General features: G+C 40.4%; 1 protein-coding gene across 1 annotated transcript in view; it reads left to right on the top strand.

Annotated features, from left to right (window-relative positions):
• The window catches only part of myo1d (myosin 1D), a 427,465-nt gene that overhangs the window by 272,608 nt on the left and 126,957 nt on the right, over nucleotides 1-27,900 (top strand). The window contains exons 19-21 of the mRNA XM_052038938.1: nucleotides 6,241-6,345; nucleotides 23,006-23,119; nucleotides 26,960-27,114. Of these exons, the coding sequence (XP_051894898.1) occupies nucleotides 6,241-6,345; nucleotides 23,006-23,119; nucleotides 26,960-27,114 (374 nt within the window). The remainder of the gene's footprint in view (nucleotides 1-6,240; nucleotides 6,346-23,005; nucleotides 23,120-26,959; nucleotides 27,115-27,900) is intronic.

The raw sequence follows: 27,900 nt of genomic DNA on the forward strand, positions 1-27,900 counted from the left end.
CTCATCATCTGGGAAGAGGAACAAAGAGGACCTAGAGACACTAATCATGGCCATCTTCAAGAAAGGAGGCAAATCTGATTGCAGTAAGTACAGAGGAGTCTCCTGCTGCTTTGATTGGAAGGAGTTATCACAAGAGTCCTCCATAAGTGCCTCCTCCTAGTGATCAAAGGGCTTCTAGCTGAATCACCATATGGATTCTATTTCTCAAGGGTTGGAATGGAGAAAAGGTTTAATATCTTTATATTCTAATGTTTAGACTACCTATAGAAAAAGATATGACCTACTTAAAGGTAAAAATAGTCAGTTAGAGATGGGCCAACTTCAGTGCAATGAGAATAGATCTGACCCGGATAAATTTGAATCAAAGTTTGACAGGTAAAACAGTACTTGAAAAGTGGGAGGCTTTTAAGGTCAAACTATTTCAGCTTCAGTATAGATACATTCTCAGGCAAGAGAAGAATAGCAAAATTAAAGCTAGAATTCCATGGATCACCAAAAAGAGTGAGAGTAGAATACAGTGGTGTAAAGAGACCATATGACTACTACCTCAATACACTGTGTAATGAATTGACCTGTACGATCGGTATGCAAGACAAGTTTTTCACTGTACCTCGGTACAAGTGACAATAATAAACCAATACCAATAGGTTGTTATCTCAGAGTGATTACAGAAAGTTCGGAGAGGAAGTGAAAAAGGAAATGAGAGACAAAGCGAGACCATGAGAAAAGAGTGGCAGCAAACACAAAAGGGAATCAAGAAATATTCTGTAGGCATTAAACAGGAAGAGGCTGTTAAGCAGAGGGATGGTTCAATCGAAGTCCAAAAAGGAGCCTATTTATGGAGGCAGAAGGTATAGCTGAGGTAGTAAATGGGCACTTGACATCATTTTTCACATCACATTGCAGCAGGTAAGAAGATGCTGCTGGAGTCTCAGCAAAGGATAATGCAGTGAAGATCTGAATGGACTAAAAATTCATAAACATGAGTTAATAGAAAGTCTGGCAGAATGTAAAACGGATAAACAAGTGTTTCAGATGGGATACATCTTGGACCTTTGGACAGAGTCCAAAGATCTGTGAATTCAGGAGTGGTATTTGAGGACTGGAAAATTGCAGTTATTAGACCCTTGTTCAGAAAATTGTGTAGGAATAAATCTAGTAATTATAAATCTGTCAGTTTAATCTTGGGAGTGGGGAATGTTGTAGAAACAATGATCAGAGCTGTACTAGTAGTCACTTGGATGAGTGTGCATTGATTAGAGAAAGCCAGCATGGAGTTGTTAAAGGCAAATCGTGTCTGATATTTTTTTGATGAAGTAACAGAGGTTCAATGAAGGAAATGTGGTTGATCTGGTGTATAGACTTCCAAAAGGCATTTCGTAAGACGCCATCTTAAAGACTTGAATTCAGGATTGAAGGCAATGATGTAAAAGGGGCCATAGCAGCTTGGTTGGAAAATTGGCTCAGTCACAGGAGACAGAGTAATAGTGAAAGGTATTTTTGAACAGGAGGGAAATGTACACGGATTTCCCTAGGTGTCAGCACAAGGACCAATGCTTTTCTTAATATGTATCAATGACTTCTACTTAGTGTACAGGGTACAATTTTCAGATTTTAGATGATGCAAAATTTAGTGAACTGTGAGGTAGATAATAATAGTTAAGACAATGTAGACAGGCTTGTGGAATTGGATAGGTGGCACATGAGATTTAATGCTGAAAAATGTGAACTGTTTCATTTTGGTAGAAAGAAAGAGAAGAGGCAATATAAACTAGAGGGCACAGAGCAACAAAAGGGTTAGAACTGAGAAACCTTATGGCATATAGTTTGGTGAAGATGACAGTGCATGTTGAGAAAGTGGTTGAATGGGCATACAGGATCCTGTGCTATTTTGAGCTGTGTCACAGAAAAAGAATACCAGACGAGCAGAAGAAAATATTCAGGGATGTTCTCAAAATATCTGCAACTTGATTAATTTGTTTCCTATCTTTCCAAGTTCTGATGAAATGTCTCAGTCCTAAGACATTTAACAAAATTCCCATCAGAGACTAAATACGTCCACCTACTGACATCTATAAAAGAATAAGAAATCTGATGGGCAAGCCATTTTAAAATTGTGTTGAGAGGGAGTAAATAAATCCACCAGACATATTCAAAAGGCAATAGGAGCAGATAGTCTAGTCATTCAGTGCTAGAGGTCAGGCCCTGCAGATACAAATGCAGAGCCACAGACAGTTCAATAACCTCACACTAGTGGTCAAGGTGAATGAATATATTTTCAAATCCCGTATTGTGCCAAGTACACCATTGGCACCATGTGCCAATGGCACATCCCAATGCATCATAGGCCCAACAATCATTAAAAAGCAATCTCTATCACTCTATTAAGAAGTTGCTTGTTGTTCTTGGTAACCCAGCAGGAAGTTTGAGTTCAACATCAAAGAATATAGATAAGATTGGCACTGATATGCTACAGGGCTGCATGCAGTGCTTAGAACCTATTATTTCTTTCATGATAGGGGTAGCCAACTCCATTGGCACACCCAGGGATCCAACCTGGATCCAGCATCTGAAGGCTAATATCACAGCTTCGACTGGACCACACATACTGTCTATGCTGCAGTGATGCTGAGACTACTGGTAAGCATCATAGTTGACAAATGATTTGCACATTATCACTAAAGTATATTGTGTTCTCCAACAGATTCCTTAGGCACCACCCCAGTGTCTCTGGCTGTGACTCCATGGAGTATAAACCACGCAGTCCTGTCAGGAAGATGGAATTCATTCTAACATCCCTGTCAATGCCCATACAGTTCACTTGAAGTCAGGCAATCAGCACAGATTGCCATTGTGTATGCTGGTATCTTGCAGTCCATAACTTGGATTGTGGTTGGGAATTATCAAACATAACTCTAGGGGTAACTCCAGTCTCCCTTTGGTTTGCCATATTGGCTCAAATGCAACAGAATAGCTGCAAAACTAAGGCTCTGTGACTGCACTGTGAAAATTGAGCCTTTGGTGAATGTTACGGACTCAGTGAAAGTCCCTTTAAGATAGAGAGTGTGTGTGTATGTGTGTGTGGGGCGTGCTTACGTCAATAGAAGATAAAGGACGTAATGACGTTGTTGGAGAAGTCAGAAGAAGAAGGAGAGAGAGAGAGAGAGAGAGAAGGGAGAGAGACACCAGCCTGCTTGTTTTCTCTATCGATGGATGAGAAACAATAACTGTGTTTGCCACTGAAATCCATGTATGGAAGTTGGAAGTAATCCGGTGGAGTTCACTTTGTTGCTGACCTGTAGAAGGAAACAGGTATTTGTATGTGGACGACCACGGTTCGGATGCTTTTCGGGGTGAGGAAGTCACTACCGAGTAAACACTGAAGTGTCGTTTGGGTTCCATCGTGGAACATTTGGATTTCGTATGTACTCTCTCTATGTTTTTCTACATCTACATCTTATCTTCAGACAACGGTGGTTGTTGAAGAAGCCCTTGCTCATGTTTCACCTTATGGCTTGCGGAACTGAACTTTAAGAACCATTCCGGAACTGGGAGTTTTGGACTTTGTCACACACACACACGAAGAGTTTAGTTTTGGGGTTAACGTTCGAGGTTTAACATTTTTGAATTCTAACATACTAACATTTTTACTTTTATTTTACGTATTATCATAAGTAGTGATTAATAAAATAGTTTTTAACACTGAATCATGCTCAGTGTGTTTCTTTTGTTGCTGGTTTGTGACATGAAGCAGATGGTGGATTTCTGTGAGGGCATCCTCATTGAAATGGATGTATTAACACATTATTTCTCACTATAACTCTTTGAACACTGGGATGGATTAGTCTTCTGCTAAGAACTGTTCTCCTCCTACTCTACTTGTCCTCTGTTCATTCATGCTGAATATCAAGTTGTGTACCAACTACAAATGCATTCACATCTGGAGGAACAGTTTGTGCAGGATCTTATCAACTAAAGGTCTTTCAGCAATTGCTGTACCCTCCTTATACTTCTGCAGAATTACAGCAACCGGAAGAAATCAACCAGTAAGTAGTTCATGACTCCTTTAAGTAGAAATGAAGGGTACTTCTTCCTCCTCCTGAACTTGTATTCACCTTGGCATGGTTAACTGAGGGCATTAGCCAGAACATCAAGAACCAAAGTGGCATTGCAGGAATCAAATCAGCATTCCACCCTGATTGACCTCACAGTCTGCTTGCTTGGCACTCTTCTAATAGGCATTCACTGCACACATCTTAAGGTTCTCCATCTGGCATGATTCACCCCACAATTGTGGACATTATTTTAGACATTAATTTTCAAAGAAGTAATTGTACCAGTAATCCCAGATTTTCCTTCCTACACATTTTCTGCTTAATTCCTTCATCCATCTACATCTTTTTATTCTGTTAACCCTACATCTATTTCCCTCACTTTAAGTGAAAGGCCCAGATTGGACCTGCACTGAATACCAGCAAGCGCATATGAGAATTATCCCCTTCAGCCTGATGGAACACCAAGCAATGGATTTTCTAAATTGTGGCACTGTTTGTGGCATTAAGTTGATTAAAATGCCAGTCACTAGCAGAGCCTGAATCAGATGAAACAACTGTTTGTCCACAATATAACCGTGGACTCTGTTTGCAAGCATTGAATATAAAGTACTGTTCTATAAATAAGTTTCTCTTAACATCACAGCACAAATAAAAACTGTAAACTAGCACGGCTTGAGGCACTAAGAAGAGATGGAGATAGATGGCCACTGGGTGGGTTGAAAGTGTCACATTGGGTTGTTAGCTCCACAGCCTGTTCCAGCCATGACTAATACTGTGACCGTTTGACAGTTTTGATAGCCAGTAAGTCTGGTGACAGGACTTAAGGCAGCCAAGATCATCTGAAGGCAGAGCAGGCCACTTGTAGAGCAACCCCACACTTTATTTGGCCTCATTGATCAACTGGGATCTGGCCTGCCGTCAGAAGACCAAGCCCAGGACCATGCTGGAGGCAACAGCATAGCCTGAGGTTGGTGACCAGCCAGCTTGTATGAATTGCTGGTGGCCCAATATGTTGAGAATGACGCTTCAGAACTTTTAATCATTAAACAATTACTGTATATGGTAACCATACCTCCAAGTATGGTACTGAATGGCATCAAAAGAACATAAGACTGATAAGAAAGAATAATTACTAAAAATAGAAAGACAGCAAGCTAGTCCTGTCATTCATAGGAACAAACGTATGTACGTACATGAGACTTCTGAATTTAATAATATTATGGGAGCTCATTGGTATATACTGGTGTCCATAAGTCGGGAGTTCATAACCCAGAGATGGCCTGTATTTGAATTGAAGAAAAGATGAAGAGAACAGGGCAGTGGGATTAGTTCTGGATGATAAGGACCCACCACTGATGCAGATATCAAATGATGGTCTTCTCTGCTGTGAAGTTCTATAGCTCTACCTAGGTATTTGATCAGAGAAAGTAAACATAAAAATAAACCCTATACATTTCTCAAGGACAATTGTTATATGTGACTTTCCTGAAGTTGTTCATACATTGTAATAAAGAATTTTCCACTGTGTGTTAGATGGCTGTTGTGACCCTAAAGCAGTCTGTTGCCTCTTCATGCAGATCCCAATACCACCTTAGAGGCTGCTTTTGAGATTGTGTGAAACTGAGCTATAAATTAAAATATTTTAGTTGCTGATTACAGCATGATTGGATGTAACATTTGTACATTGTTTTCCTTTTTCAGATAACCTTAAGTCTTGCTTAGTGTATTATTCAGAAGCTGGTATTTTCACACTGCAAGTGGAAGTTGATTACATCAATTTAATGATGGGAGTTTTCTGAGAGCTATACTTTTAAAGTTGCCTTATAACTTTACATTTAGAATATGTCTTTGACATACAGTAAGTTCTGTAGTTTTGAAGAAAATCGTTGCAATTGACAGAAGGCAAGATCATTTATCTTATTGAAAATAAAAAAGAACTGCAGATAATAGAATTCTGAAGTAAAAACAGAAAATACCAGAAACGCTCGGCAGGTCAGGACACATCTGTGGAAGGAGAGAGTTAACGTTTCAGGTCTGACAGATCCTGCCTGACCTGACAAGTGTTTCTTGTGGTTTCTGTTTTCATTTCTTTTGTTGGCTGGATCAAAAAAAATTCATCAACTCATTAAGGTTCTTTGTGGTGAAATTGAGAAGATTGCTCATCGACTTGTTATTACTTTTTCAGAAACGGGATAATCCACAGATGACACCTGCCTTCTCTGCAAGAGCTAGTGAATTGAAGCGAAAGGACAAATACATGAACACACTCTTTTCCAGTCATGTACGGAAGGTAAACATATGATTTGCTGGGACAGCAGGTTGTCATGGGTTTCACCATTCAAACACATCTGGAACCATAGAATTATTACAGCACAGAGCCCATCGAGCCAATGCTGTTTCTTTGTAGTACAGTCCAGTCAGTCCCAATCCAACACTCATTTCATTTCCCCCTTGATACTTGCAGAAATCACTCATTTCATTTCTCCTGCTGACAGTTATATACAACCACATTTGTGTGTGATTTTGGCTCCAATTGATCAATGCCACAGCATCTAAGGATAATGGGGATAAGTTAGAAACTTCTTGAGAATATAGGATAAAAGATGTTGTTACAGCACTTATTCCTTTATTCTAAGCAGTTTCTATTTCAAAGCTTTTATTTGGAATTCAAAGAACGGGACCTCTTCAGCATAACAACATTGTGGTCAGAGTAGCTATAGGATTTGCCACTGTTCATTTTCAAAAATGTGCAAAAATGTTCCTCTCCTGAGCAGTGACATCCCTTTGAACAGGGAATCAATATTCAAAATCTTTAAAGTTGCATTTGAGAATGGAAGCAAGAAGCTAGTCAGTTAGTGTTCAATATATGCCATGTGTACCACAGTTAATATTTAGAAATATTCACAATGACAGCAGATGGACTGCTATGTTTCTCAGTACAAGAAGGAGCAGGTATATTTTTAAAACCTTTATACTGTTTAGGTCACAGTATAGTGTGTTAATTACTGTAGTCGTTTTAAAGATTTCGTTTTGATCTAACTTCAACACAGCTCGACCTACTGGAATGCCAAATACTACTTTCTAATTGATGCAAATTTGGCAGTTTCATTCGGAGAAGTTGGGTGTTATGAAAAACAGGCATGATTATGCTAAGGAGAGCCATTCTGACTTTGAGATTGAGGCTATGTAGTTCAATCTTAAAATTATATTCTACTTGACATGGAGGCACTTAATGCTAATAACACAGGTGGCCAGGAAGCTAGTCATCATTCCCCAACAATGGCATTCTTTTTGATAAACACGATTTGTCTGATATAAGATAGTGTGATAGTATGGTGTATAAAACCAAAAGAGATAAAAAGCTGCCTTTGATTAATGGAGAGGAAAATTGGATGAGAACTGGAGGATTATTTTAATGTCTGCCCTAGCTGTATCCATCTGAGTCCAAGGTGACTGCAAATAGTATTCATTTGACTAGGTTGTTTTGAGGACATTTTAAAAAAGGGCTGTGGAGCAAGGAAGATTGAACTAGGAATTTTGTAACTTCCACAAATTGAGGACATCTCAAAGCATTTCTCTGGCAATGAAGGACCTGAGATGTGTCATCAGTGTAGGAAATACAACAGCCAATTTACACACAGCAGGCTCACACAAACAGCAATGACCTAAAAGCATACAGTAAGAAAAGATGACCAAGAGTAGGCCACTCAGTCTCTCAAGCCTACACCACCATTCAAATGATCATGGTTGATCTGCCCCAGGCCTCGTCTCTTCTTCTCTGCCAGTTCCACATAGCCCTCAATACCCTAAACTTTCAAAAATTTATCTACTTTCTCTTTAAGTACATCCACAACCCTTCAAAGATTTACCACCCTCTGTAAGAAATAGTTCAGATGCACCTCAGTTTTAAATGACTGTCCCTAATCATGAAACTGCATCATCTCGCTCAATATTCTCCCACTAATGGAAACATCTGAACATCTACCCTGTCATACCTCTTCAGGATCTTTCAACAAAATCACTTCTCATTCTTCAAAACTTCAAGGAATATAGGTCTAATTTCTTTAGCCCCTCATGATGGAATAAACCTCTCATCCCAGGGATTTGCCTAGTGAATCCTCCATTGCCAGATGCCAAGTCATTGCCTATTCACTCAACGTATCTATATCCTGTGGCAGAGTCCTCACTGCAACATGCCCTTCCAACTATTTTCATGTCATTGGCAAATTGGGATTCTTTACACTCTGCCCCCTTCTCCAGGTCATAAAAATAAATTGTAAATGCTTCAGGGCCAAGATCTGATCCTAAGGGCACTTCCAGCCTGATTTTTAATGATGATAATTGAGAGAATTATTACAGATGACATGAGAGAAAACTTCCTTGCTCCTCTTCAAAGTAGTGCTGTGGTATCCTTTCCATCGCTGAGAGATTAGTCTCAGTTTAATATATAGGAGGTGCCACTTCCCACATTACAGCATAGTCTTAATTCCAAACTGAGGATTGCATGTTTTATTCTCTGTAGTGATGTTTGAGCAACAAAATGCTACTGCTGAGTGGTAACTGAGCTGAAAAAGATTGAGTGTGCGCTAATAATCTTACATTGCGCAAAAAAATGTTCAGAGATAAATATTAACCAGAATGTTGGATATAAGTCCCTTGCTGTACTTTCAATAAATAATTTAGAAATGCAGGAAAGATAAAAATCAGCTTAAGGAAATGATCCTTAGTCAGCAGAGTGGGAGGCAGTGTAGTCATGGTAGCTGTGGGAGTCCAGAGGCTTCTGGTTGGTAACAGTTGCCAACCTATACCCTGAAATGGAGGTGGAGAAATTGAGGAAGAGAGTCAGAGATTATGTGAAGACAAGAGCAAGGTAAAACAAGGTAGTAACAGTGATGAGACTGTTTGGTTTGGTTAAGGAATAGGAAGCAGGACCATTACAATAATCAGAGTTCCCGTGGAGGAGAGGAGTGGGAGATGAGTTGGATTGAAATAAGGGATGTTCTATGTATCCAACAAAGAGATGGGCATAGCTTGGACCTTTACATGCTCCCATAAATTCATTGTTTAATTGGAGGAATCAAGTGATTAATGTGACAACATGTTCAACCAGATGAAGGAATTGGACTGATGGATGAAGACTAGCTGAGCTTTTGTTCAAGGAAAGGGGGGCTCTGGATGTCGAGGGATATCGAGGGTTGGATAAAGAGAAAAAAGAAACATATAACAGGTATAGGGAACTAAAGATGGGGGAGGCCCATCAAGAGTATTAGAAGTGTAGGGTGACGCTTGCAATCTAGGAAGGCAAAGAGGGGTCATGAAATATCACTGTAAGACAGGTAAATCCAGAAGTGTTTTATCAGTATATTAAGGATAAAAGAATAACCAGGGAAAGAGTAGAGGCCATTAGGGACAACAGGGGCAGTCTGTGTGTGGAGCCAGAAGGCATCGGCGAAAGCAAAAAAACAAGGTCCCACATGGGAGACTGGTCCAAATGGCTAGGGCCTGCGGGATCCAGGGCAAACTGGCAAATTGGATCCAAAATTGGCTTAGCAATAAAGACGTGATGGTAGAGGGTTGTTTTTGTGATTGTCTGTAACTAGTGATGTTCCACTGGGATCAGAACTAGAATCCTTGCTGTTTGTAATATTCCTGAATGATTTGGTTGTGGAGGCATGATCAGTGGGTTCACAGATGACACAAAAATTGGTGGAGTTGTTGACAGCATGGAAGCTATGGAGAGATATTCATGTGTTGGTGAAATGGGCTGAGAAATAGCAGATGGAGTTTGGTAACTGGTAATTGGTTTATTATTGTCACATGTACTGAGATTCAGTGAAAAACTTTGTTTTGCATGCCATCTATGCAGATCATTCCAAAACTTTAGTAAGATCGAGGTAGTATAAAGGAAAAGGCAATAACAGAATGGAGAATATAGTGTTGCAATTACTGTTATAGAGAAATTGCAGTGCAGGTAGACAAATAAGTTCAAGGGTCACGACAAGGGAAATTGAAAGATGAAGAGTTCATCAAGAGTACAAGAGGTCCATTCAAGAGTCTTATAACAGCAGGACGGAAGCTGTCATTGAACCTGGTGGTGTGTGTTTTCAAGCTTTTGCGTCTTCTACCCAATGGAAGGGGGGAGAAGAGGGAATGACTAGGGTGGGAGGGGTCTTTGATTATGTTGGCTGCTTTCCCGAGGAAAGACAGTTAATGGAGGGGAGGCTGGTTTTCATGATGGACTGAGCTGTGTTCACAACACTAGAACATAGAACAGTACAGCACTGGACAAGCCATTCGGCTCACATTGTTGTGCCGATCTGATGCCAATTTATACTAAATTACTTCCTCCTGTGTATCATCCATATCTCTCCATTCCCCTCATATTCATTTGTCTATCTAAAAGCCTCTTAAGCGCCACCAAACTGCCTGCTTCCACTACTACCTCTAGTAACCCATTCCAGGCACTACCACTCTCGGCGTAAAAAAAACTTGCCTCTCACGTCACCTTTAAACTTCCCCTCTCTAACCTTAAAAGCATGTCCTCTGGTGTTTGCCATTTCTACCCTGGGGAAAAGACTCTGACTGTCTACCGTATTTATGCTTCTCATAATTTTAAAAACCTCTATCTTGTCTCCCCTCAGTCTCCGCCACTGTATGGAGAACAATCCAAGTTTGTCCAACCTTTCCTTTTAGCTCATACCCTCTAATCTTGGCAGCATCCTGGTAAACCTCTTCTGTATCCTTTCCACAATCTCCACATCCTTCCTATAGTAGGGTGACCAGAACTGCACACAGTACTCCAAGTGTGGTCTGACTAAAGTTTTAGATAGCAGCATCATGACTTCTTTACTCTTATATTCAACGCCCCTACCAATGAAGGCAAGCATGCCATACGCCTTCTTTACCACCTTATCCACTTGTGTTGCCACTTTCAGTGAACTATGGATCTGGACCCCAAGATCCCTCTGTACCTCATTGCTATTAAGGGGCCTACCATTAACTGTATATTTTATCCTTTGATTTGACCTCCCAAAGTGCAACACCTCACACTTGCTGGATTTAAACTCCATCTGCCACTTCTCTTCCCATATCTGTAACCGATCTATATCCTGCTGCATTCTTTGTTAGTCCTTTGCACTGTCCACAACTTCATCAATCTTGGTGTCATCCACAAACTTGCAACTCTCTGAAATTTCTTGTGGTCTTGAGCAGAGCTGTGAGGCATCCAGATTAGGATGCTTTCCATAAAAATAGTGCATCTATAAAAATTAGTGCAGGTTAACAGGGACATGCCAAACTTCCTTAACCTTCTGAGGAAGAAGAGGCGCTGGTTTGCTTTCTTGGCCATAGTGTCTATGTGGTTAGACCAGGACAAGTTATTGCTGATATTTACACCTAGGAACTTGAAGCTCTCAACGATCTCCATTTCAGCACCATTGATACAGATAGTGGTGTATACTCCACCCAGCTTCCTGAAGTCAATGACCAGATCTTTTGTTTTGCTGACATTGAGGGAAAGGTTGTTGACTTGACACCATGCCACTAAGCTCTCTATCTCCTTCCTGTACTCCGTCTTGCTGTTGTTTGAGATCTGGCCCACTACAGTGGTGTCATCTGCGAACTTGTTAGATGCTAGAGCAACTTGTTAGATGTGTGATGGAGTTAGAGCAGAATCTGGCCATATAGTTGTGAGTGTATAGGGAGTAAAGGGGCTGAGGATGCAGCCTTGCTGGGTATCAGTGTTGAGGATAGTCATGGCAGAGGTGTTTCTCCCTATTCTTACTGATTATGGTCTGTTGGTCAGGAAGTCAAGGATCTATTTGCAGAAAGAGATGTCTAGTCCTAGGTCTAAGAGTTCAGAGATGAACTTGTTTGGAATTAATGGTATTGAAGGCGGAGTATAGTCAATAAATAGGAGTCTGACATAGTTGTCTTTGATAACCAGATGTTCCAGAGATGAGTGGAGGGCCAGAGAGATGGTGTCTAGCATAGACCTGTTTCAGCAGTAGGCATATTGCAGTGGGTCAAGGTTGTCTGGGAGGCTGGAGTTGATATATGCCACAATCTGTGTCTTGAAGCACTTCATGATGGTGGATGTCAGAGCCACTGGGCGGTAGTCATTAAGGCATGTTGACTTATTTTTCTTTGGCACCAGGATGATAATGGTCTTAAAGCAGGTGGGAACCTCAGATTGGAGTAAGGAAAAGTTAAAAATGCCTGCAAATGTTCCACCAGCTGATCTGCACAGGACCTGAGGACACAGCCAGGGACTTTATTTGGGCCAGCTGCTGTCCACAGGTTCACTTTAAAGAAGGCTGATCTGACGTCCACAACAGTTACCATGGGTACAGGTGCATCAGAAGTTGTCAGGGCAGGTGGTGTCAGTTCATTGCCTTTCTGTTAAAAGCCCGCATAGAATGCATTGAGCTCATCAGGGAGGGACACGTTGTTGTCGGCAATGCTGCCTGATTTCCTTTTGTAGCCCATTATAGCGTGCAAGCCCTGCCACAACTGACAGCTGGTCTGGGACTCGATTTTGGTCTGATATTGTCTCTAGGCATCCCTGATAGCTTTACCTCAATTCCCTGTCTAGGTTAGGGTCACCCAATTTGAACGCACACCTGGACTTCAGTAGGGGGTGGAACTCTCGGTTCATCCATGGTTTCTGATTGGGAACACCCGGATTGACCTCTTTGGTACAGAGTCCTCTACACACTTGCTGGTAAAGTCCGTGACAGTGGTGACATACTCATTTAGATTAGCCACTGAATCGTTGAATATAGACTAATCAACCGACTCAAAGCAGTCACGTAGAAGCGCATCTATTTCCTCAGACCAGCACTGTATGGCTTTCTGTACTGGATCCTCATGTTTTGGTTTCTGTTTGTATGCAGGGAGAAGGAGCACAGGCTGATGGTTTGATTTACCAAAGTGTGGGCAGGGGATGGATTGGTGGGCGTCTTTGGTGGTTGTGTAACAATGATCAAGGGTGTTGGACAGGAGATGTGCTAATAGTATTTTGGTAGCACACTCTTAAGGTTGGCCTAGTTGAAGTCCCCAGCTATGAGGAACAGGGCCTTAGGATACACCTTTTCAAGGCTGTTGATCATGGAGTATAGTTCATTGAGTGCAGACTTCACATCCACCTGGGGTGGGATGTAGACTGCCATCAGGACAGCCAGAGTTGATTCCTACAGCAGTTAGTATGGGCGGCACTTCACCATTATATATTCCAAATCTGATGAGCAGGAACTCATCAGGACTGTCACATCCGAGCACCATGAAGAGTTGATTAGGAAGCAGACCCCTCCACCTCTTACTTTGCCTCAGGATGCTATACAGTCCATCAGGTGAATTGAGAAGCTCTTGGGTTATATGGCACAGTCAGGTGAAGCAGTTGTGAGCCATGTCTCTGTAAGACAGAGCACACAGCAGTCTGTCAGTTCCCTTTGATAGGTGATTCTAGCTTTAAATTCATCTACTTTATTTTCAATGGCCTGAACGTTTGCTTGGAGTACGCTGGAGAGTGGGGACTGGACACCATGCTGTTTTGATCTCACTTGCAGCCCAGCTCTCCTAACACATTTCCTGGTTGAGTGGTTGGGCATGTGGAGTCAGCTGTACCAGGAGGTAAGTGGGGGCATCTAGAGAATCAGGCCTCTAATCCGGTGGGACCTCGTCGTTAGGCGTTCTCGCGGGTCGGGCCTCCAGTCAGGTCGGGCCTCGGGGTGGAGTCGGACGCTCCCAAGGGTCAGGTCTTTGGTCGAGTCAGGCCACGGTGAAGGGCCTCAGGTGACTTTAATCCTGATAAATGTAAGGTGATGCACTTTGAGAGTACTAATGAGGCTGGGACATAGGCCATGCATGATAAGGTCGTAGGGTGTATTGAAGAAAAGTGGGACCTTGGCGTGTAAGTTCAAAGATCTTTGAAGATGGAAGAGCAGGTAAATGATGTAATTAAAAAGGCATATATGATACTGGCCTTCATTAGTCAGGGCACTGAATAAGAGTTTATGCTCCAAGTTAATAAAACATAGGTCAGACCTCAGCTGGAGTACTGCATGCAGTTCTAGTCACCTCATTATAGGAAGGATGTGATAGTGCTGGAGAGGGTGCAAAGGAGATTCACCAGGATGTTGCCTGGGATGGAGCAGTTCAGTTAAGAGGAGAAACTGGGGAGCTGGGGCTGTTTTCCCTGGAGAGGAGGAGGTTAAGAGGCGACATAATTAAGGTATATAAAGTTATGAGGTCTATAAATAGGGTAGACTGCAAGAAAAGTTTCCCCTTATCAGAGGTGAAAACAAGATGACATAGATTTAGGGTACGGTGCAAGAGATTTGGAGGTGATCTGGGGGGGACCTTTTTCACCCAGAGAATGGTGAGTACCTGGACTGTACTGGTGGAGAGACTGGTGGAAGCAGAGTTGCTGACAGCATTTGAGAAGTACCTGAATGAGCATTTAAATAGCCTAGGCAAAGAAGGCTGCAGGCCAAGTGCTGGAAGATGAATTCAATATGGATGGGTGCCCACTGGATGATGTGGATGTAGTGGGCTGAATGGCCTGTTTCCCTGCTTTATTACTATGATTCTAAAATGTGAGGGACTCTCAAGCTGTTCTGGTGTTATGGAGTGAGAGCGTGGTGAATGTGAGTGAGTCAGGACCAGGAAACTGGAAATTGTTAAAGCAGTGAAGGGTTACAGACATATATGCCAATGTCAGTGGCTTCATACTGAGCAGAGCTTGTCTCTAGTGTATGGGTGAGTGGTAGAATCTGTGAGGAGTTGATGGGAACATGGAGAGAATAAAATGAGAATTGTGTGAATGGGCGTTTGACTATTGGCACAGATTTGGCAGGACCTGTTTTTGTGTCCATGATTCTGAAATGATATGAGCTGTTCTATTTAAAGTTCTAATAGCCAGTTTGAACTACTGGGAAAAGAATTATAAGCTTTCCATTTCTATACCTTAAAGATTTGCAGCTGAGTTTTTTCTGAAGCTATTTTGAGGCATGTGACATGTGCCTGTGCACAAGACCTGTGCTAATTAACAGCCTTATTTTCTGCTGTGCTGTTTGTGTGAAGATAAATTACTCATGTCCTGCATTACACTGTTCAGAACTTCCCCTGATGTTCACAGTGACATGCAGCTCATCAGCAGAGCAAGTGCATTACTGGCCTCCAGCTAATACCTAGATGGTGGGCAGATGCTAAAGATATATACCACCTCACTTAGCCACCACTGGCTATTTGTCACTGAGACACCACCAGCAACTGAATAGGGGCACTGGCATCTGACCATTTATGTTGCTAATAGAGGTGAGTCCAGAAAAGGGACTTGTGAATAATGCATGTCATCTTGTTTCCAGAAAAATATATGTCTAAAAATTGTCCAATTTTATTGTAAAAGAATTTCATCTTTGTGAGCTAATCTAAAGCATGTGCATGAATATTCATGGCATCTTGAAGCACAACAGCAGATGAGGAAAGGATGTATCCAGTTGTGCAACTTTAGAAACAAAGTTTGTTTAATATAAATAGTACATCATTCAAAGTTTTAAAGTCGTCCCAAGTGAATATTAACTGATATGGTAATGTGCAGGACTATCCTGGTTGACAGTTGGAATCTTTGTTACATGGAATAATAATTTCCAACAGATCAAAAATTACTATGTAAATGCATTACTAAATAAAGCTGTATTCCACTGCAAGTTTTCAAGCCAGATTTTAACACCTTCATACAGTTCAAAAATGAACCAGTTAAAATCACGAGGTACTTTTGCACATTGCCTCTTTACCTAAGAGGAGAGTGAACTCAATCACTGGTAGATTCAAGGTACAGATCGAAAGATTTTTAGATGTTCAAGGAATTAAGGGATACAAGGCTAAAATATACCTTCTATCCCTTTCTCAATCACCAATTTGTGCTTAAAGATGCTGCCTGACCTTAAACGCATAAATGATGTTTGCTCATATTTCCAAAGCTCCTCTCTCTTTTGTACATTTTATCAATTTTCCTTAACTTATTAAATGGTAAGTATTCCCACAACTTATTTTTAGTCCCAGGTTCTAGTCTTCTTGTGTTAGTTGCATTACATGAGTTCTGACACTAGATAATTCACTTTTTTAGGTCAGTTTTGAGCATCAGCAGTAGATGCTGCTGCCACCTTTCCTATAGTTCCTAAAACATAATTTGTAGTCAGAGAAGATGAATGTCTAAAATGGATGTTGTGAGTTGGAGGATTTCTATCTATCATTTCCTCCTTAACTAACCGTGGTTCTCATTTGTTCTGAGAAATCAGAAAGAGAATTGGATACTTAAATGTAGTGTCACACTGAGGTTCTTCACATCACATAGCATTGCCAGTCATTATAGGTATTGTGATGAAAGAGCAGTACCTGATCTGAGACCACTTGATACTGTCACTGGGTCTACTCGAACCTGTGTGTCACTGAGCATTGAATTTTTTTTCTGTTTAAATTGGCATTAGCTTATTGGCCTCAAAAAACATTCTTAACCTTATTAAAATAAAAACTCTGTTTAACTTGTGACTTTGGGATGTCTGGAAATGCTTTAAAGTTGTTGATGTTAATGTCAAGTGCATTTATAATGAAAGAAGAATGTTTATAAACAGATATGTCCCACATATTTGGCTGATATTGGTACATTTGTACCCATAAAACGGTCTCATGTGAAGCAAACTTTTCTTTTTTCTTAATCTTCCTTGTCTTAGGCAGTCCTTCTGGAGCAAGGGTGACTTGTTTCCACTCTGGTTTTATGGGTTCTAAGGTAGACCCCACAGACTCTTCATGGATAGGACAGGAAGTAGCTGACAGGGCAGGTGGCTGGGTAGTTTGTCAGGTGGTGCACTCCCTTGGCCACTTATGCAGGGCTTCTGTATGTTCCCGATGCATGACCTCAGGGTTCTCAGTGCCATCGCCAACGGCTTCAGATCGGCGTTTTGTGTCCCATCACAAAGTGACGTGCAAAAAATTGTTTCCTTAATGAGTCCTTTTACCAATTTACTGGAAAAATGGGGTAACTTAATTGTTTTTCACCTAAGGTATTGAATTCACACAACGAAACTGTAATTTTCCTTTATGCTGAAATTGCTTTCACCAATATGAAAATAGGGGGAATTCACAGAAAGTTCCTTTGCCTTTTGATAATTTTCTAAATTTCTCAATTTGGATTAGCTCCGTGGCAACATCTGAGTCACATTGTTAAAGGTTCAAGGCCCTTTCCAAAGACGACCATATAAATTAGGCTGGCACTGAACCTCAGTGCTGTTGGAAATGCTATCATGCAGATGTGATGATAAACCATGTTCTGCAGTGCAGCACGATGCCAAAGGACTCATGATCTATCCAAAGAAGAGCAAAAGAGATCTTTTGGTGACCTGCCTAATCATTATCCCTAAACCATCATCATTTACACAGCACAGCCAATAAACTACTTCATCAGTGTGGATCCTGCTGATAAATGCTGGCAGTTCCAAACAAAATCCACCGGTGCCCATATGTCCAGAGGGTAGTTGAAAGATGGAAAGCGCTGCCTCAAGGTAGTGGAAGCAGGTACTCTTACAACATTTATGAAAAATTTAAATGAGCGCTTGAAGGTTCTGGACCAAGTCCTGAAAAATGGGATGATTATAGATAGGATCTTAATATAGTGGGCCAAAGGGTGTGCTTCCAAGCTGCGTGACTCTATGACCCTGTGACTCAACGACTTCAAAGCATGCATAGTCAAATATAGAAGTCCCAAACTTATTTACAAATGCAGTCCTCGGATCCTCCAGCAGGTTAAACCTCATGCTAGAAAGATCTAACCCAATTATTGGACCTTACTGAATGCAATTTCGTTGCTACAGTTCACAGTGATGCAGTACTTCAAAAGTAATTCATCGGTTGTGAGTTGCTTGAGATGCTCCATGCACATGAAAGATGCCATATGTGCAGAAGGTTTTTCTCATGTTTTTTATGCCGTATTACATTTTCTGTTCAATTTATGCCTGTGTCAGTGTGAAGATGGTAATTGAAATTCAAAAAATGCTGGAGTTATTCAGCAGGAAAGGCAGCATCTGTGAAGAGAGCGTTAATATTTCAAGTTGATCATCTTTCATCAGAATTGTGAAAATTTAGAAAACAGGCCCAAACTGTCAAGCACCCCAGCATTCCTTGCTCTTGCTGACACAAACAGGAGAGGTTGGTTATCTAAAATGGTTGAACTCATTGGTGAGCCCTGAAGGCTTTGGCCAACCCAGTCAGAAAATTAGATATTTCTCCTTGAGTTTACGTTGGGCTTTGTTGTAACATGCATTAGATACCTAAGACGGAAAGATCCTAATGGGGGTGAGGTGAAGAATTAGTGACAGGTAACTGGAAGCTCAGGGTCATCCTTGTAGACAGAACAACGATGTTCTTTAAGTTGGTCACCCAATTTGCATTTGGTTTTTCCAGTGTAGAAGAGACCATTTCATGGGCAGCAAATGCATTACATAAATTGGAAGAAGTGCAAGTGGATTGCTGGAAAGAGTGCTTGGTTCTCTAGATAGTGGAAAACAAAGAGTTAAAAGAGCAGTGTTGCATCTCTTGGGGTTGCATGGAAAGGTACAGTGAAAAAATGAGTGAGTGTTCGTCAAGATGCAAGAGTGAACTTTGGAGTAGAAGAGGAAATGGTCCCTTCTGAAAGCTGATAAGGGAGGGATGGGTAGATAAACTGGTGGTAACATCATGGTGGAGGTGACAAAAGTTATGCAGGGTGATCCATTCATCTGTAGACAGGTGAGGATGCATGAGGCGGGGGGTGGGCGAGTGGGGGTGGTAAAGAGGCCAGGGAGAAACCTATTCTTGCTTCTCCGGGCACTTTCCCATGCAACCTCAGGAGAAGCAACACTTGCCTTTTTACCTCTCCGTTTCCTACTATCCAGGCACCCCAAATAGTCTTTCCAGAAGAAGCAGCAGTTCAGTTATATCTCTTCCCATGTTGTTTATTGTATTCAGTGCTCACAATGTGGTCTCCTCTACATTTGAGAAACCAAACATAGATTTGGTGACCATCTTGTACAACATATCCATTGAGTCCATAAAGGTGATCCTGAGTTTCTAGTTACCTTTTACTTTAATTCTCAATCCCCCTCCCACTTTGGGCTTTTACACTATCTCAGCAAAGCCACACATACATCTGAGAAATAGCATCTTCACTTCCTTCTCAGCGTGTTACAGCCCTCATGGCTCAACTATAAATTCAACAATTTTAGATACCCAACAATTCCAGTTTGTGTAGAACTGGCCATCATCGTGTGAGAGCAGGGGTGTCTTTGGGGATGATAACAGGACTGGTGTTTTGAATTGATTAACTTTTATAGTTGGAAAGTGGTGGAAGGGTTCGAGTCATTAGCTGAGGATATTGTCTCTGTTTCTGTCTACCTGCTGAGTATCTTTTATTAGTATTGTTTCAAAAGCAGCATTAGTTTTCTTTCTACTTTTTATTGCTGGCCAGTTCTGATTTAACTCAGTTTTTCTCTCCCCACAGATGCTGCCTGAGCTGCTGGGTCTTCCTAGCATTTTCCCTTATTACATATCTCTAGCAGTTGTTGTGTTCTGTATCTCATAATTCCAGCATGGGCTTGTATTTTTCTGCTGTTTTTCCCTCTCCTTTTCTCTCACTATGTACACCTTCAGTCAGATTAGCTGCAATTAACAAGGCACCTTCACCCATTCTCAGCTGCTGCCAATCTATGTCATCCATGTTCTCCATCCTATCACACACACACACACCCTTGGTTCTCCACATCCCTCCCATGTCTCTGTAAAGTAAAACTTGCCTGTTTTCTAACTTTTCTTGGTTCTGACAAAATGTCACTGAACTAAAATATGAGTTCGGTTTCATTCTTCACAGATGCTACCTGACCTGTTGAGCATTTCCGATATTTTCTGCTTCTATTTCAAATTTATGGCATGCAGTTTTTTGCTACTCAGTTGAAATAAATTGTTTGAACTCCAAACTACTATGGCAATTATCTCCAACCATTGTAACAAATGAATGTGCATCATAAATCAGTAGTTTAATGAAATGCATGAACGTATTCTAATAATCAGCATTGATCACCACACATATTGTGTGCTGCAGCTTCCTCCAAAACTCAGTGTGCCTGTGCAGTGACAGACCACTGACAGTCACAGAAGAATTTGATGAATATGGCATGTTTCGCTTGTTCAAAATGCAGTAAAACTCTGATAATCTGCTAGCCGACCATTTGGAAAGCCCGATGGTTTGGCATCTTGCTCATCAGGTAATGTTTGCTGAACCTCTTTCTCACTCACTGGGCCCCAGGAACCACATTTCCCTCCAACTCACCAAAGCTTCTGTTCCCATGCTCACTTTCACTCACAGAGACCCCTGTTCCTGCACTCCATTCCAGAATCAGAATCAGGTTTATTATCACTAACATATGTTGTGAAATTTGTTGTTTTGCGGCGGCAGTACGGTGCAAGACATAAAATTACTATAAGTTACAAAAATAAATAAATAGTGTAAAAGAGGAATATCAAGGTAGTGTTCATGGACAGTTCAGAAATCTGATGGTGGAGGGGAAGAAGCTGTTCCTGAAACATTGAGTGTGGGTCTTCAGGCTCCCGTACCTTCTCCCTGATGGTGGTATCGTGAAGAGGGCGTGTCCCGGATGGTGAGGGTCCTTAATGATGAATGCCTTTGGTGACATACCGAATCTCCTCAAATGCCTAATGAAGTAGAACCGATGGCAGGCCTTCTTCATGATTGCATCAATGTGTTGGGCCCAAGACAGATCCTCTGAGATGTTGATGCCCAGGAGCTTGAAGCTGCTCACCCTTTCCACCACTGACCCTCAATGAATACAGTGTGTGTTTTCCTGCCCTCTCCTTCCTGAAGTCCACAATCAATTCCTTGGTCTTGCTGATGTTGAGTGCGAGGTTGTTGCTTTGACATCACTCAACCAGCCGATCTATCTCACTCCTGTACGCCTCCAACTCGCCAGGGCCTCAATTGTCATGCTCCCTTCTGACTCACCAGGTCCCCAGTTCCCACACTCCCTTTCATTCGCCAAAGCCGCAGTTCCTGTGCTTCCCTCCAACTCGCTGAGGCCCTGGTTCTCCTACTCCATTCTGACTCACCTGGGCCCTGTTTCTCGTTTTCCCATGTTTCATGCTCCCTTGTTTACTAGAAAACATACTATACTTCGTAACATCAAAAATGTGAAATAAAAATGTGCCAGGATATTAGCAGGGAATACCACCCAAGAGTTCAGAAAATCTGCCAGTCCAGCACTACCAAAATCCTGAGTGGATCAGATTGTTGGAGTTGTACTGCATACAGTGGAGTTATTTACCGTGCCTTGTTTGTGTTAACAAGCCTCTGAGCCTGGAGGCGGGAAAAGATTCCACTCTCATCTGATGACAAGTTATTGAAGACTTACGAGAAGCAGTAAATCACTGTTCTCAGTAAGTTGAATATGTTCTTTTTGAATTTTTTTACTCAGTGTAGATGCTGGACTTTGGAGCAGTGCTCTTGTATAACAAGTGAAAAGTGTTCATTTGGATATTATTTTGATTTCTTTTTTGCTGGAGACAATTGACCCAACATGAACCTTGGTTGTTGTAGATGTTAGTCTCATGATTATGTGTCACCACAAGGTAAAATGTTGTACATACCAGCAATTTTTCATCAGTCACACTCTATTACCAGCTGACAGTTACATCATGCTTTATCTTATAGAACTCATTGAATACATCAATACTTTCAGTCATCATCCAAGTTGCAAGATTCCATAGAACTCTGATAGGATGCAAATAAAATATTAAACTGAGGCTTCCTTCTACATGTTCGGTGGGATTTTGCATAAGATCCCTTCACGCTCTTTAGATCACAGGCAAATGACTGATGTTCAGGGATATCCTAATATACTTACTTTTTTTAAATAGATATATTAGGATCTTTTTGAAGTTATTGACCTATGCTACGTTGAAAGGCACCATTGGGAGGATTGCAATCGGTCTTGATCCTGGAATTTCTCAGGGAGAAGTTAAACCAAAGCTCCACCTGTCCTCAAGTTTGAACCATGAGACAATTTGAAGAAGAGCAGGGGAGATTTCTTTACTATCCTGGCTAATATCCAAAAGCATAGTATCTGGACATTTATATCATTAGTACTTCTGGCTTTGTGCAATTGGCTGCCACCTCCCAACATAAAACAAGATCCACAATTAAAATGTATATAATTGGCTAAAAAATACTTCTGAAGTTCATGAGACCATGAAGGATGCTATTTAAATCTATTTGTTGTGGTGGCAGTCAAAAGAGAAAACCTGGGATTTTCCTGATCTCTGTCGTTCATTGTCATTTCTGGAACCTTTGGTGGTTGAAGTGGAAGTTAGGTGTCATCTTTTCTGAAATTAATAATTGTTTACAAGTTGGTGCTCGTCTGGTTTTGGTAATGCCCAGGCTGTGCCCCAGCCACATTTCATAAAAAGCACAATTATTTTGTTGAATTCCCCTGGAGTGGATTGCTCACTGCTGATTTTATTGTGAAAAGCAACCTTGGAGACATTATTACCATTGAAACAGAGAACTGCCTAATAAGAGGCTAAAGTTTTTTTCAAAAGAGAGAAAAATGAAGTAATTACAGGGCAGCTCTTGTAACTTCACAAGATAGGGTGTGAGGCTCACACAGGATCGAAGACCTGAGATCAGCCAGGCTCTAATTATCAGTGGAGCTTTCTGGAGGGTCTGAATAGCTTATTCCTATTTCATTTTAAGAAAACAGAAACTGGCTTAGTGCCATTCCTAATGAACATGGTGAAGGAAAATCAACATTGCCTTAGGACCTTACTGGACTCATTTTTGCACATTGCTAATAACCTTGCCTTGGGTTGGTTTCATTATTTAAACTACATTTGTTTGTGTCTCTCAACAGATAAACAGATTTAATAAATCTGAAGACCGTGCAATTTTCATCACTGACCGGCATCTATACAAATTGGATCCACTGAAGCAATATCAAGTGATGAAGACCATCCCTTTGTATAATGTAGGTCATAATCAAAAGGAGTCTGATTTGAACAGCTCTATTAAAATTCCAGGTTATTTTTCTCCTTCCACCATCTGTTTTCTTGGGTGTAAGTGAATGGATATCCTGAGGTTGTGGAAGTGGCTATGCCTGTCTGACTTTTACAATGCCTCCATGTTTTGTTATTTCTATGATAAGGCAAACCAGGAACCTGCTGTGATGGTTGTATCATTTCCACTTTATAACTTGCCACAATTAGATGACAGGAGCAACCTCTGGTGACTTGCTCTTGTATTCTCCTTTAGAACTGTGCAAAAAAGGAACTGCTATTAGCTCAGCTCCTCACCCCAGTTCCTTCTTTACCTGGCAGCACAGTTGTTTATCATTGAAATTTGGGATATTCCATGCACAGACCTGCCTTTCCAAGATGTGATAACTGCGGCATAAATGTCTAGAACTACACTTTCACTAAGCTCCCTTTACTCAGTCTCCTCACAATTTGAAAAGTTGTCCATACAATTTAGACCTAATATTTTCTACTTCACTGGTTAATACTGACATTAACAAAACATGAGACAAATCCACTGCCTAAAGCTTTTAAAATTATGTAATGATTAGTCTCTCCTTAGGGTTAACATCTACATAAACCCAACATATGAATCTTAATTAAATCCAACAGAATCATTCCCAGAATGGACAGGTTTTTTTCCTACAAAAAAAAAGCTCCTTAGAACAGAAATATATTGTACTAGTTCAAAAATCTGTGTTTTGCTTTCCCAACCACAATCTGTGAAATGGTGTCGAATTTGCCATTTGGTTGTAGTATGTTCTTCTTGGAGAAGAGATTCTGTGATTTTTGTACCATTATGTGCCCAGATGTTCATTGGTAAATTCATCTTACTGTCAGAATAGTTCAGTATCAGCATTTCCGTGGTAACCCAGTTTCCATAGCGATCCCCTTGGAGACTGCATCAGCTGATATGTCGCTGTATGGTGGAACGTAGTTGCTGTGAACATAAAATAATCAGGTTGCTTAACTAGCAAACCTCAATGTGTCTCTCTAAATTAAAGGATGTTGGAGTCACTGTCAGGGAAGGTCAAACCATTTTGCTAGTGTCAAAGTCAACCGCAATAAAAGGGCAAATTCCAAATTAACTGTTTGGGGATCTTGATCGCATTTGCTTTGCAGAAATTTAATCTGGTTTTTGTTTGTTTTAATGACCAAATGAGAAAAAAATTTAAAATTCAGCACATATGGGAAATCTAGTGGTCAGAAGTATGCAATAAATTTGAGAGTTCTTAGGGGCATTAGAAGGGAACGAGTCTTTGTAATCCAGCTATCTGTAACTTCTCGATATAAGTGGTTGTGTTCTGGATGAGCAGTTGAATACTAATAGATCCCTGAATATTGAAAGTGTACTAACATGCATTAAAGAATGACAGATTAAAATGGGCTGACTGGTCTGTTGTCTGTGCTTCTTTGTCCCATTGCCTTTTATATTTTTTTCTTGAACTGAAGATGCCTGCAGTTAGGACTGAATCTGGTTTAATGAGCAAGAAAAATGACATCACTGTTCCTTTTATAGAAAACTGGCAGATGTCCATTTTGCTTCTGCGCTCTGCAAAGCTGCAGTTAACTCTAAAGAAGAGAGAAAAATAAATAAGATGGAAGGGTGGGGAGGTGACATATGATTGAGATTGCTTCTGTTATGCATTTATTTAACAAAAAACCCCATCTAAAAATACTTGGAAGGACCGGTGCTAAAGTTCAAACAGCCTAATTTAAGGATGAAGAATTTTTGTCTCATCAGTTTAAAATACTAGTAGAGTCATAGAGCAATACAGCACAGATCAAACCCTTCAGCCCAACCAGTCCATGCTGACCATGTTTTCCACCCAGCTAGTCCCAATTTCCTACATTCAGCCCATATCCCTACAAGCCCCACCCCTCCCTGTACCTATCCAAGTACTTCTTAAATGATACTATTGTACCTGCCTCAACCACTTCCTCTGGCAACTCATTCCATATAGTCACCACCCTCAACATGAAAAAGTTGCCCCTCAGGTCCCTTTTAAACCTTTCCCCTCTCACCCTAAGCCTATGCCTCTGAGTTTTGGACTCTTCTACTCTGGGTAAAAGACTATTACCATCATATATAAAAGTATAAACAAATTTATGAATGTTTCATTATTCCAAATGTTTTCACTCCCAAATATCTATTATTCTCCCTTATTTCACCCAATATCCTGTATTTAAAAATCTCTAGAAATAAAAATAGGTGCTGTTGGAGCATAAGTATAGGGAAATGTTTTTTTAAGGAAGGGCAACAAGCGTAGGAATAGAAGAATGCTTCCTAATCATCCATCCAGCTGTTTGATTCAACCCACTCTTCGTAATGTGATTTTAAAGGCTGTAGTTTAGCATTCAAAGTGTTCAGTTGTCCTATGTTTTGAGAGACTTGTGATTGGCCACAGGACTCCTGCTTGATTGAGTAAACCTAGTAAAGGAATATTGGTTTAGGCAATGCTTGTCTGCAGACTTAGTACAATCACATTGAAAGTAATGAGAGAAAATCACAATGCAATCAATAAGAATTGCTATGCAGGTGATGATGCCCAGGAGCATGTCACTTGATCATCCCAATGAACAGTCTGTTCACCTTTGGTTTTTTGAATTTTTCTATTTACTTAAATAGTATGAAAAATAATTGATTTCTGCTTCTCCTGTATATGAAAGGTTTGTTTTGCTCTTGGGTTACTATCATTTACCATCTTCTGTCCCATGATTTTCCCTAATCTATTTCTGAATCCACTGTAAGAGTAGGTGATCCTTAACCACATTTATTAGGTCATTTACCTTATATTGTCAGGAAGCTGAAGTCCAATAACCATGGATGGATTGTATGCGTGCATTGTATTAATGATTGATTGCATAAATGGACAGAAATAAATGAAGGGTCTTTGTGTTAGGGTAAAATAACCAATACACAGCTTTAAGGTGGATGTTTGAAAAAACCCACAAGGCTACATATATTGGTGGATGCATGATTCCTTTTGAAACAGGTGTCTGCTTTTGAAATTCAACCACTGTTGTAAGAAATTAGAATTTGGAAATTTTCAACTGGATTAATATCTGTTTAGCCTCTGATGCACTTTGTGATTTTAGTAATATAATATTCACTGTAAATCTTAACAGCATTTTGTACAATATGTGTGACTTCAACAACAGTGTGAAGACACGTACAGGGTGCTACTTTGAACTGTAGTGGAATATGCTGTGTTACCAAGTATCAAGATGCTGTTATCACTAAGGTTTTATGAAAAACTTAAGTATCCAAACTAAAATCAACAACAACTAATTCAAACAAAGAATGATGAATAATAGGTCCATTTTCCACATGAAATGATTGTGCAGATAATATCCAACCTCATAGTGATATTATTATCTTAATATGCATGTAAGTCATAGCTTTTTTTTTAAAGAAATGGTAATGCTAGAAATGCATAAGTTGTGGTGGTTCCAATTTTCCCAAGATGAAGGCTTGCTTGAACTATACAATAATTGCCCTGCAAATATGACTCCAGCATCCACCATTCAAGCATACAAATGATTGTGATGCTGTGCAATAGACTTGAAATTTTCAAAAAGAAAAATTATCATTTTTGATGTTAGAAATTATGAGATAAGGGAATGGGATGATATGGATAGCTCTTTCAAGACCTAAAGCTAGCCTCTTGTATGAATAAAGTCACGTAATGAAATGTCAGTTTCTGATACAGTGGATCACTACATTTGGATCATGAAAGAGATGTGAAAGCAGTATGTAAGGTGTGTTTAATAATTTTTTTCACTACCTTTAGGTTACTGGGGTGAGTGTGTCAACAGGAAAAGATCAACTCATTGTGTTTCACACAAAGGATAACAAAGACCTCATTGTGTGCCTTCATAAAATGCAGCCAGCCAATGAGAACCGCATTGGAGAGCTTGTGGGCGTTGTGGCCAATCACTTCAGAAGGTTAGAGAAATTGCGAGTATCTCAATACTTTAACGTGGGAATGTGTACACTGAACCTGTGCAAGGACTCATAGGACAAACTAATGCATCTCCTCTCTTTCTTCAAACTTTTGCAAGATTATCAAGGGCTTTTTGATATAGAATTCCAAGGATTACATTTACCTATAAAGTTATATGGTGTTTGCCCCTAAGTGCAGTAAATGTTGTTGACATATTTTTCAATTTTTTTTCAATTTAAGTAATAATGTAGCTATGTAAATGACTTTTGAGATGCCTTTCATAAATTTATGCATACATATCAAAATTCAAGTATTAATGTTATTGCACTGTGTGATAGGATGCACTGTGCAGTTCCACAATCTGCAAAGAAGGTAGGTCAATTACACCAAAACTTAATCAATCACCTTCTCATTTATCTGTTGCTGCATTGTGCAACTAAACTTGCATTGATACAGCATTTTTAACATGTAAAATGTCCCAAGGCAGTGAAATCATACAAAATTTTGAAGATATATACACAAGGAAAATATACAGGGGTGGTCAAAAAGGTTTTAGGAGACGGTGAAGAGAGTGAAATAGAAAGTCCTGTTACCTGTGTACAAATAAATTGAGCATAACATCAGATATGTAACAAAGTACTGATTAAAATAATGATACATATCAGCAGATGTTGAAGTAACCTAGTTTCTTGGTCACAACCATCTCTTGCTCAGTATGGACATCCAATCCTTCTATACCTGAATATCTTTCAAATCTTCCTTGAACAGAGGCCCAGCAAATCCTTCCA

The sequence above is a fragment of the Pristis pectinata genome, chromosome 25 (genome assembly GCF_009764475.1).
Source record: "Pristis pectinata isolate sPriPec2 chromosome 25, sPriPec2.1.pri, whole genome shotgun sequence".
Lineage (NCBI taxonomy): Eukaryota > Metazoa > Chordata > Chondrichthyes > Rhinopristiformes > Pristidae > Pristis > Pristis pectinata.